Source organism: Pyxicephalus adspersus, chromosome 11, assembly GCF_032062135.1.
Source record: "Pyxicephalus adspersus chromosome 11, UCB_Pads_2.0, whole genome shotgun sequence".
Taxonomy (NCBI): Eukaryota; Metazoa; Chordata; class Amphibia; order Anura; family Pyxicephalidae; genus Pyxicephalus; species Pyxicephalus adspersus.
The window spans coordinates 6,007,832-6,020,449 of NC_092868.1; the positions used below are offsets into that span (position 1 = coordinate 6,007,832).

A 12,618-nucleotide genomic window follows, 5' to 3' on the forward strand; every position below is an offset into this window, starting at 1 on the left:
CAGCATAAAGGACACACACGCAGGATCAGATATCTGGAGCTGTCTTATAAACGGGTGAGTGTCTTATTTTAATTATTTTTTTAAAAATCGGGGGTGGCTTACTTAATGGGGATGTCCTAAAATCGGGGAAACACGGTAGGAGGAGGAGCTGTGAACACACAACGGTGGGTGGGAATATCAGAAAGCAAAAATAGAGGGGAAATTACACTATTGTTATTTAAAAGGCATGCAAAAAGGTGGACAGATATAGATATATATAGATATATGTGTAGATATAACATCAGTTTTGGGTGGTCTGATCCTTTACCAAGTGCAGCCACTGGAGCTGCCACTCTTCAGCTTGTCATTCTTACCTAGATCAGTGTTTCTTAACCAGGATTCCAGGAGGCTTTAGGGGTTCCTTGAGCAATGAGCCATTTGTGCTTCTCGGGTCAGACTAAGTGACCCCAATGATCTTTTAGGCTATCTGTAATGGTGACATTTTTCCCAATGACCAGCAAAGTCAGAATAATTCTTCCCACTGACCACCACACTAATGTATTGTGAGCTGTGGATAAAGTTATTTCAAGGGTTTCCCCATGTTATAAAGGCCAAGAAACATTGACCTAGGCAGTGACCTGGAACAAGAATGAAGTTGTACATTTACTCAAACTGGAAGGTCGGATTTTTCTCCAAAAAGTTAAAAAATTCACCTAAAAAAAAATTATACTCAGTTCACCCTCTGCTGTCTGAATCACATTAAATTATGCAAATTACCACAATTTTAGGAAAAGGCGTCCCCATCTAATGCAAAAGATTTTCATGATGTTACACAGGAAGTTTAAAAATGTTCTTCCTAGGACATGATGGTATCCTTATCTAGATACTATGGGCCTTATATATTAAAGCGCTTCAAAGCTGGAGAGGATGCACTTTCATCAGTGAAGCTGGGTGATCCAGAAAACCTGGAATGGATCTGGTCTAGGATTCAAAACCTTTACTGGCAAATGACTTTGAAGAAATCCATTTTAGGTTTGCTGGATTACCATTTTTACAGATGAAAGTGCAGCCTCTCCCGTCAGGGTCAATGGGTGGAAGATGAAGGCAGGCAATTCTAACTTTTTGCTTTTTGGATACATTTTTGGATGATTTGGGGGAGAGTTGGAAGCCCAGAGAATGTAGGTACCTTCAATTTCAGTCGAAGATCCACCATTGGTCTAAAAAAGCATTGAGATGGTGATGCACTGCTTAGTGAATTGTGGATGAAGATGGCAGCTTTGAACCCTGCACCTGTTGGCCTTGGAATGCCCAAGATTTGTCTTGACAGGTTCTCTTTAAATGTAGTCTTTGCCCAGAACAAAATGTATTGTATTCTTCTCATCTAACAAAAAGTAACGTTCTTCTTCGAGATGGCACAATGTCCTCTTCTTTGCCACATGGTGTTGACATCTTTCATCCACCTGAAGCAAGAGGGTTCCCTTGTGTTACGACTTAGTTGGACATAGGAAGGTGCATTTTGCACAAGGGAATTGGACCCCCTTCAGCCAATGGGGGCAACAAGCCAGTTCAGCAGGGGCCCATGTCAATTCTGCACAATGGCTTCGTCCATCACTAGTTACGACACTAGATACTCCATTGGACTATAGCACCAGCACTGATTGGTTATTACCAGTGGCCACCCTGATAACCCTCCTCATTAGTTTGAGCAGAAAAATAGCCCCGCATCTGCTGAGAGTGACAACTCTAATCTGAATATAAGCCAAACTGTGCCATGTTGTCACCCTACTGGAAGAAGTCTTGGAAGACTGGATCATTTTGTAAAGGATTTGGAACATGTAAATCGGCACATCTGTGCATTTTCCTTCATACTTTGAGGCCCACAGCAGCATGGCAAGGCGATATTTTACCCCAATGCTTTGCTATGGGTAACAAGAATGTATCCATCCCTCGGAATTTCATAAATTAGGCTGAAGTGTCTCTATGATGAAGCCTCCATTGAAGACAGGAAATAAACGCGCTTGTGTAAATAACCCAGTTATGTCTCCGAGTTGCTTTATTAAGCATTGAAGACGAGCTGTAAATATAAAGTGGATTGTGGGATGTTAACTGTTCATTTGGTTGCAATCTGTTAATTCCTAATAAATTGAGCCGGAGGCTGGGGGTGGGCGATGCGGCATATGTGGCGGCTTAATGGGGAAACGAGAAAATGTGAGGGATAAATCATTAGCCATCGTCTCGTCCCTTAATAACGCACAGTGTGCAGCCTGAAAACCGCCAATGCTGCAGACCGGCAAATCTGCTTAAAGAGGAATTCCAGGCTGCAATGTCCTTAAAGCTGTCCAAGGCTGGAGAGGATACACTTTCATCATGAACCTGGGTGATCCAGCAAACCTGAATTGGATTTCTTCAAAGTCATTTGCTATTTGCTAGCAAAGGTTTTGAATCCTGGACCAGATATATTCCAGGTTTGCTGGATCACCCAGCTTCACTGATAAAAGTTTATCCTATCCAGCCTTGGGGAGATTTAAAAAATCAGACCCAATATGTGGATTTCTGCAACCCTCAGAACATATTTAAAGTTTCCACTGACTCCTATGAATTTCCCAGAATGGTACAAATTTGGTGAAATGTCCTGATGTCTGCAGCATCCTCATTAGGGAACAAATAAATGTATGCATATTATTTTTTTTATTGGGTAAGAAAGAAGTAATATACACACATCAAATATTGCCCTTATAAGGAAGTTTTCCAAACCCCATCTTTCCGAAACCATGAAATTGAAATAAAATCCACCCAGCTTTTCTTCTGGCAGGAGACATTCACTTAGTAGATTAGGCTGCTTGCTTAGAGCTTCATCTCATGACTGTACCTCTTTTAAGGATCCATATGGATTAGAAAAGCATAATTTGAAGCTGGCTCCAGACAACATCAATCAATGTAGTTATTTGCCAAAATTTAAAGAAATGATTATTTTAATGGCACTGAATATCTAAGTATTACTTTCTCCTGCACGGTAACACTTAATGAGGGAAGAACAGTACTACATTAACCTATTCTGACATTGATCAGAGGATAGAGTAGACAGATGACCTCATCTGTTTCTGGCTGCTCCTATATTACCTAATTAAGAGCTAGGGCTGCTTTTTACCTGCAGGAGAAAAAAAGGTCACTACGCTTTCATGTAAATCTGAGGACTGGAAAGACTCAAATATAAACCCCATTGGCAGGTAAAACAGCCCTAATATTCAAATGGTACAAAACTGCTACAATATAAATTCCCGAAAGAATAAAAAAATCATTCTCAAACTTCCTCGGAAAACTGCGACTCAGCATTTATGAAAATTTCATCCTAAATGGTGCCATTTTGGAGGCAAAATTATAGCAAAAACGTCAGTTTTAATACGCTGATATAAATTTAAAGGTTTGCTGCCTCGAGGAGTTGCAGCGTACGGCGTAATTAAAGAGTTTTCCTGATTTTTAAATTAATTTGTGCCAACATCTAACCGAGCTGATTTGAAGATCATTATTAAACATTTTCTCCTGCATTATGGCTGAAAAATGACGCTTCCGAATCCCGTATCCTCCGTTTTTTCTGCTGCGTCGATGGCTTTGTCAGTTGGCCGTCTGCCAAAGTGTGTTGTAATGAACTGACATCAGAAATAGCTTCACATAAAAGAACTATAATGCCACATATTATTTTTGTTTTTTTAAGTTTTGTTAACGTAGAGTAGAAGAAACCAAAACTTTTTCTAATTCAGTTTCTTTAATTTATGAGTAGATTATGGATCTGATTTAATATAAACTTTCTGCAAGACTGGAGAAGATGGATCATCATGGGAGAACCTGGGAAATCCAGCAACCCTAGAATAGATTTCCTCAAACGTGTTTGCTATTAATTGTCAAATGGTTTCGATCCTGGGCCAGATCCATTCCAGGTTTGCTGGATCAACCAGGATCTCCCATGATCGTCTATCCTTCCCAGTCTTGAAGACTCCATTAAGGGGTTGGGATCTCTGTTGGTTTTTTCCTACTGCTTGGGTTCTGATCTGGGACAGATAACACCTTTTCCTGAGGTACTTTAGCGTTTACTATAATTGAAATGCTTCTACTGCTTTCTTTAAATGACTCCTGACTTCTGTACAACAAAGAGTTACAGGAGTAAAGAAGTTAAACCTCCGTTACCTGTAGAAGACTACAAAAGCAAAACTTTTTCTGGTTCTACCAAATATAGTTCTCATCCCCTAAACTTTTTTGAGCCTTCTGGTGGTTTCAATCTATTGAGTCCCCACAACTTTTGCTGGTTCACCCTTCTGAGGTCTATGACACCTACAGTGATGTGAAGGTCAGCAGAAGAAACTATCAAGCTGTAAAAGACCCAAGAGATCAACACTTCCAGAGGTGTTGGTTTCTGTTGGACTGGGGGACATGAACCCATAAATGGAGTGGTATTTGTTGGTATGGGTATCGGTGAGTATTTACAGAGGGTTGACCACAATGGATTCAAGAGATTAACAATGCTGGGTATGTTAGGTTCCCAAAAAACTCTTGGGGGGGGGGGGGACTTAAGAATGGAGCGTTATTCATGGAGAGCCTATCAAAATCCTGGAGAGCCTATCAAACTTTGGCAGAATGAATAGTGCGTTATGCATTGGCATGGGCACCTGTGGGTAATTACAGTCTTTTATTACAAGTAATGTAGTTGACACCAATGGACCTAAGAGATGAACAAGACTGTAGATATTGGTTTCCCATTAAACTTTGGGGGGAAGAACTCATGAATGGAGCATTCTTCATTAACATGGTCATCAGTCAGTTTTTGTTTTTGTTTTTTTTTTAAAGATAAGGGGTTGACAGAAAATTACCCAAGATATCCACATTCCTGGAGATGTTGGTTTCCCGTTGAACTTTGGAGAACAAACACATGAATGACACATTATGCATTGGCATGAGCACCTGTGGGTATTTACAGTCTTTTATTATAGGTAATGGTGTTGACAGCAATGGAACTAATAGATGAACAAGTCTGTAGATATTGGTTTCTTATTAAACTTTGGGGGGAAGAACTCATAAATGGAGCATTCTTCATTAGCATGGCCATCAGTGAGTTTTTGGCCTTTTTATAGATAAGGGGTTGACAGAAAATTACCCAAGATATCCACATTCCTGGAGATGTTGGTTTCCCATTGAACTTTGGGGAACAAACTCATGAATGACAGGTTATGCATTGGCATGAGCACATGTGGGTCTTTTATTAGAAGTAATGCTGTTGACAGCAATGTACCTAATAGATGAACAAGTCTGTAGATATTGGTTTCCCATCAAACTTTGGAGGAGAAGAACTCATAAATGGAGTGTAATGTATTGTCGTCAATGTCATCATCTGTGAGTATTTACAGTCTTCATATTATAGGTCTTGTGGTTGACAGAAAATGACCAAAGAGATCAACATTCCTGGAGATGTTGGTTTCTAATTTTACTTTGGCAGACAAGAACTCTAGACTCAAAGAGTGTCCCTCCGTCTGTGTTTTTTGATCAACCAACTTGATGAGAAAACGCCTATACGGACCATTTATGTATTTAAACAAGGTGAGCCTTTCTAACTTTAATATCCTAATCTCATAAATATATACATTCGATTAGGATATTGTTCATTACACCTGAGCTTCTCTGTGTTGGTTGTCCAATATATTTATTTATAGGTTGACTCTGTCTTGATGCCTCATCTAGTCAAGCCAAGTAATATATCCCAATGTGGTAAAACAGTACCCACCTCTTAGATAAGTGCCTCTTGAAACAAAGGATTATTGACTGCAGGAATCTCTAGCCATCTCCACCATGTTTCCACAACAAGGTAGACTAAGAACAGAAATTATTGATCAGCTGACAAACAGTAACCCAATATGGCTTTGTATTGATTAGTAGAAGAGAAAAGTAAACCGTAAAAGTTACTTCCAACCAATTATGAGCCAGGTCATCTCATCTACCTTCAATAACTGGTCTCACAAATGCTTCATTGGTTGATTGCTTCACTCCAACACATTTTGGAAGAAGAGTGGAGGCTGCTATTGCCAAAAATCTCCATTATAATGGCCATGGTTTTGGAATTGGATGTCCAACAAGTTCATATATTGTAGGTGTGGTCATATGCCCATAAATGTTTGGTTTGGCTTATGGCATCATTGATAAAAATAAGTAAAAATAGTCCAAATTCAAAATCCTATATAAAAATAGTTAAAAGGTAAAGAAAAACAGATATATTTTCTGAATAAAAAGTATATAAAGACTCCTGATCTTAGACAGTAGGTCTCACAGTTGGAACACCACCAGTGTGGATGATATCCAGCAGTCTAACACAAAAGGAGACTGTTGAAGTAAGGAATAAAAATAGAATGTGACAAAGGAAATACTGTAAAGCAACTTTTTTACTTGTGTCTGCTCAGCTCAAATTGACGTCCTAGCTAAACCAGGATTTGAGGTAATACAGTAAATACCGGTATTAATATATGTTAATATGTTAACTTGAGCCAGGTAAACCTCTGCTTCTTGTTTCTATGTCAGGAATTCTTTGTAGTTGTGTTTTTCATTGTTTTTTTGTATCACCTTGCAAGACAAAATTAGTCTCCCAAATGCACAGCATTCCTGCACCCTGCACCCCTATCATTCTATCATTTGTAGACCTAGGGAGGGTGGGGGCCTGGGGCTCAGGTTGCCCTCTCCCTGAGTATTTGTGTATTGTTGCTTTATTTTTTTAATGTTTCTTCACTGTCTGTTTTTATTTCTTTCAAGTAGGCCGCAACTATGATGGATACTTTTTTTGGACAAGATCAGGTTTAGGGTTTTGGGAGCTCCTCCAAACCCCACTAGCCATTTAAAGCCAATTGCACTCAAATTTGAAACATATATTTACATTTTCTTCAAAATTTAGTGATTGTGGGAAAATCATGCCTATTGTTTTGGGCTTTGGTTGGTACCCTTGGTGTGTATTTCATTAAACACATTACATTTGATGATATTTTCCCCAGCATCAGAATGCACCAACAGCTAGACTGGTGTCAAAGTGTCATATCCAGGCACAATTTGAGCTAACCTCAATTGTTCAATTTTTACAAATTCTTCTGACTAGTCATGTGATTCTTTTGATATTCTTCAATCTGTTCTTGGCATATACAAAATGTTTTTGAAATACATTTTGAAATACATACACAAAAGGTTTTGAAATGGTACCCCCTTAGGGAATTGGCCCAATGCACCTTGTGTTCATAGAAGACCTGTTTCACAATGTTATCTTGTGTTATGGCACACGTTTCATCATACATTTAAAATGGGCTTCCTACTGCATGGAATCACCCAAAAATCACGCAGGGACCTCTTTCCTTAACACGGGTGGTATTGCTTTATCATGAGTTGAGATCTGTCACAACGTGTCAATCGACAAGGTGCATTTGGGTCACTATATGTTATTATTCAAAGTGCCAGTTTCTTCACCCCACAGATGTAAACCCAACCGCACAGGTGGAGTAAGATTGTGTAATCTGCAACGGTTAACGGCACACTCATCCAATCCAATTTAACCATACAGGAGAGGTTGGGAACTATTTTGTGCATGCATTTGCACACAGTTGCATGCATGTTGTGGTGGTGTATGGCACAGTTTCTGGATTGCAACTCGTAGCTTCTGGGGACGTGTTGCAACCTCAGCAAGTTGCAATGGTTGAATGCGGTTGCATGGAGGGAAGGAGATGGCCTAAATTGCCTTGCAGTGCAATCAACCTATTTTAAGTCAACTGCACTGCAATGGACTTACCCACATTCTAAAATGTTTGCCAAATGCCGCAGCTTGCTAAAAAACTGCTTCTGGGCACAGGGGTGCCCAGGAGTGGCCAACCACATGGTTCTAGGCTGCATGTCTTCAAGAGGCCTTAAACGTCTTTCAACCTAAAAGATTGGGCGAATTAGAAGGTAGAGAGCCAGTAAGTTGGTTAGTACTGTGGCCAGAGTTAATTTTCCTAAATTTTTGTTTTAGGAACCTGACAGGGCTTTATTTTATTGCAAATAAAAAAATAGAGCCCCATCAGGATACAAGCTTTAAATGATACACTGTACACACATACACAAACATTCACACAATTTTATGGTTAAGAAATAACTTCATTTGCCTCTTTAGAGGGAGTATAAACTAATTAGAGGGAAGGCCATTTGTCATATTAATATTGTAAGGCAATCTTGGAATGTGCTACAGAAATGTATTGGAATAATTTACGACGTTAGGGAATTTGCCATTGCTGTATATTTACAACTTTAATTTCAATTTTGTGCTTTGAGTTGCGGCTCTTTGTTGTTTTTCAACGCTCAGGAGAGAAAAATTTGTTCTTGAAAATAAAGAATATTACACCCTTATGCATGTAGGTATTCTGCCAGCAATGTTGATATGTTTGAGTTCTCTTCAGGGCTTGTTAAATAGAGATGAAATTAGAGTTAGTAGTTGGACTTACCAATAAGAATTTAAACAGGATGTTCAATTTAGGAAGTAATACAGAAGTGCCAACGTAGATGGTTGTAGCATTCCAGCTCCTTTGATCTTTGATCTTGATTTCCATGGGCCTTGGCCAGTTTGCCCTACCCTTGGAAAAAATGTAGGTTAGACCTTTTGGATATAGACGTAGTGACCCTTTCAAAATTACATATGTAGCTCATTTTAATGTCAGATGTCGTATCATACCTTCTAAATTTAAAAGATTGAACTCAAGGCTCAAGTGATACCCAGGTACACTATATGGACTTTTGGTTGTGGACATCTGACCTGTCCAGAGTTATGGCAACCCATGGCCTACAGCACCTAATTATAAGTGTATTGTCTCTAACAGTTTTCTCTTGCAAATCTTTACAAATACCTGTTGATTCCACCAGTGAAATTCATGTAATGCAGTGTTTTGTGATAGTCTTCCAACGATGAACGAGAACAGTGTTGTCACTCTCATGTAGGCTGTACCTTGGAATGTGAAGCTGTTGCAAATCTTGTGGCCTTTCATAAGACTGTTGCTTGTCAATCAGCACCTGGCCACCCATAGTCCCACTCACTGTTTTCTGGTTTGATAGCACCAAACCCTACCATTGAGATCTGCAATGCCTGGAAGGGGGAGCATGCAAGAAAGAAATTAGGGAGGTTTTGGTTCATTTCGAGGAAGTAAAGGATGTCTGGTTAACTATTGCAGGAACCTCATAATGTTTTTGGATTCGAGACCTGGTAAATAACCAAATAGCTGAATTTAGATATGCTCTCATTTCACTTTCCTCTTTGACCCCAATTCATTTGGCCATAATAAAGACGTTTTACAAAATCTTACCAATCTTTACCCAAACTTTAATAAAAGCTCCCAGTCTTGCTCATCTTTACCTGTTTCCTGTGCCTGTGACTAATGGATAATTGCCCCAACAGGGACCTAGACACCATTAGAAACCTGGAGGAAAAATCTGTAACCTTGTAACCTCTCCTCATGGAATTTATTCCACTTCTCATGGAAAAAATTATGTATAATGTTTTCATTGAGTCTTGTATAATATTATAAGAATATATTTGACAGTTGAATTTGTATTTGTCTCTTTTTAAGGCCCCTTTCAAATTGAGGTTGAATACTGCTTGGTTAGCAGGTGAATAGCAAACTGCTATTCAAGAGTGGTAAACTGCACCACCAGTCGAAGCATTTGCATGTCTTGCCCTCACAATTCCGATGGCAATACAGTTCTCCTTCAAATGGTGAAAAAGCAACTGCAAGGTCATCAGCAACATTTTGCTTCTAAAAACCATTCCTGCTCTCCGGAACTTTGCCCAATGTCTGTGGGTGCTGCAAGAGGAAGGCTGGCCTGTGTGTGCAAGGGAGTATAACTTTTAAAAATCCAGATTTTTCGAAAATCTTTAAGGTCCAGAGGTTGCTGGATTTTTGAATGTCAACTGTATTTGTTTAGCCATTTTCAATTTAGGTTTCAATTCAAGTTTTCAATTTCAGGCCTGATATATTAAAGATCTCAAAGACTACAGAAAATAGACTATAATGGAAGAATTGGGTGATTCAGCAAACCTCAAATGGATCTGGTTCAGAATTAAAAAACAGTTGTCAGCTAACAAATTAATATTTTTATTCCAGGTTTGATGGATCACCCACTTTAAAACCCCTTTGCTGGGACACAGTGAATATCCTTTTGAAACCCAACAAAATTTCAGCCACTCAACTTATGATAAGTAACACAAAACCAGTCTGAAAGACAAAATATCACCAAAGAACCAATGTAGAGTTTGTCTCTGTTATATTATAACACTTTATACATTTGTTGCCAATATTCACAAGTATTTTTTTGTATCTTTTTTTGCAAAAAGAAAACAAAATGACCCCCAACAAATAAAAAAAAAATGCCAGTGATGAGCAATAAAGTGCCCCAACATAAAGGCAACTCCCACCCTTCCCTTCTCCCCAGTATGTAATTATGGGGAATGTGAAATCCCAGAATGCACTGCTTAGACGCACAGCTTGGAAGCTCTCGTTGGGACCGTTTCAATTTATTTCGGCCGCACATGTATCGGTTATGGATAAATGGATGGACAAAGAGACGCCAAGACAAAGACACACTTGGGGCAGGCCTGTTTTTTGTTTGGATAACACCAGTAAAATCTCCCCAGGTGGTAGTTTTTTTTTGGGGGGGAGAGACCTATTAGTCTGTTATGGAGGCATCCTGGGAATTTTACACTCAAATTAAATGAAAATTGGGCAACAGAAGCTTGTTAAACTAACCTAAGCCCCTTTCATACTCGGCACCAGTGCAAATCACAAACATTAACAGCCCGCAAGGATTGAGTCCGTTCTCGTATCAGCATAATGCAATGAGTAGTAAGTGCGGGCCCGGGGGCTTGCAATCAGTGATAGGACCATGCAGACAGACAGCTAACATTCAGACAATACTCAAGGCCCTTTGGCTCCCCTTCTTTTTGTTTGTGAAAGAGGATTAGGGTCTGTAGAATACCCACAAGAATGTCACGGACACATTTGATGAATGACAGGCATATGAAACTAGAAGGGACTGTGCATCGTCCCTTAGTTATCCCAATGTTTTATCATATTTTATTTTCTACTTGCATACTTGTCCTGCTGTCCCTGAAATGGTGGTACAACATCTTTTAAACAACCCATTATCACCCGTCTTTCCAGTCCATAGCTGCTGTTCTTCCAATCTGTAGTTGTAAACGTTTTTCCACCAAGTTCTTGAGATGTCCAAATTATTTTGAGGGCCATGAGATGGAGATCCCATTGGACAACCAATTTGTTGTAGACTGAAGACCCAAATCTCATACTGTTTGATGAAGAAGACCTTATCAAGATGGACATCTATCGTACTTTGTTTCCACATACATTCCATATTTTGCTCTGTTGTAGAGTTAGCATTATTTGATGACCATACGTTTTGCAGAAATACTTTAAAAAATCCACACATACTCATTTATTGGTGTTGCCGTCATTTGGTGAGGGAGTAAGGAACCGGAGGTAATGTACACAGTAACGGTGAAATAGACACAAGGTCAGGCAGGGGGAGATGACTTTAGACGTTTGGGTTTCTTTTGGAGAAAAATCCATGATAATGAGGTACGTAGGGCAACTACACTGAAACTTCTGCCCTTCCATAGCTGAAGTGGCTTGCAAGTTGCTTCAGCATTGCAAGGGGGGTAAAATAGCAAATTAATAATGTCTCCTAAAACACATATGAGGTTCATTTTGATTTGCAGTCACTCTCTTCCCTCTTCGCCCTCTAAAATTCTTCCGTGTTTTTTGTATTTTTTGTAAGAGCACCTGGGTTCTAGACGTCTCCAAAGGTGAGCCCACCCAAAAAAGTTCCGTAGTCACTGAACGTCAATGATTATATCCACCCAAAAGTGTCCTTTCATTCATTAGAAGGCGTAGAAAGTCAATGACACGGTTTTCAAAAATGCATAATTTGTTCCCTCACAGTGTCGGATTCCTTCTAAAAAAATTATTTTTGTGTTTGTTGATTTTTTTTATTTATTTTTTTTGTTGATGTTCTTGTGTAATTGTATATTTTTTAACTTCTTTCACTGCCCGTCTTGAGGATTAATTCTGGATATTCCTTCTTACATTAGATTGTACGTAAGAGGGAGACTATTGTGAAAGACAAGACACCGAGAAGAAGAGGAGATACGGAATACGTCACACCATGGTTGGAAAAAGCACCAGGCTCTGTAAGAGAATAGAAAAAAATTAAAGTATGAGAAAAGCGAAAAAAAAGTAAGCACATCTGAGATAATACACCAGATTTTAGAAAGTAAGAAGTTGAATTCCAGTTCACTCAACATGTCAGATTGCCTAAAGGCTTTCTTGGCCTTGAAAGATATACAGAATCAAAAGGAACCCGAATTGTATGATGTTTACAGTGTATTTTAAGTAACTTGCCTCCTTTTCTGGATCTTATTTTCTCTGCTTTATGTGAAGACTTTTTTTCCTTTTTGCTCTGCACACATTGATCTGGATCGCTGGTTTTGGCTACTAATGGTGCATGTGAAGACCCAGACTAGATAAATAGTAAATTCAGAACACAGATGGCTATGGATGAGTGAATCTTTAGAGAGGACCTGAATTC

At 39.1% G+C, this 12,618-nt stretch overlaps 1 protein-coding gene across 1 annotated transcript in view; it reads right to left on the reverse strand.

The window, feature by feature from the left end:
* Positions 1-10,670: 10,670 nt before the first annotated feature.
* Positions 10,671-12,618, reverse strand: part of IGLON5 (IgLON family member 5) — a 245,680-nt gene continuing 243,732 nt past the window's right edge. Inside the window, exon 8 of the mRNA XM_072425905.1 lies at positions 10,671-12,218. Within this exon, the coding sequence (XP_072282006.1) occupies positions 12,118-12,218 (101 nt within the window). The 3' untranslated portion in view covers positions 10,671-12,117. The remainder of the gene's footprint in view (positions 12,219-12,618) is intronic.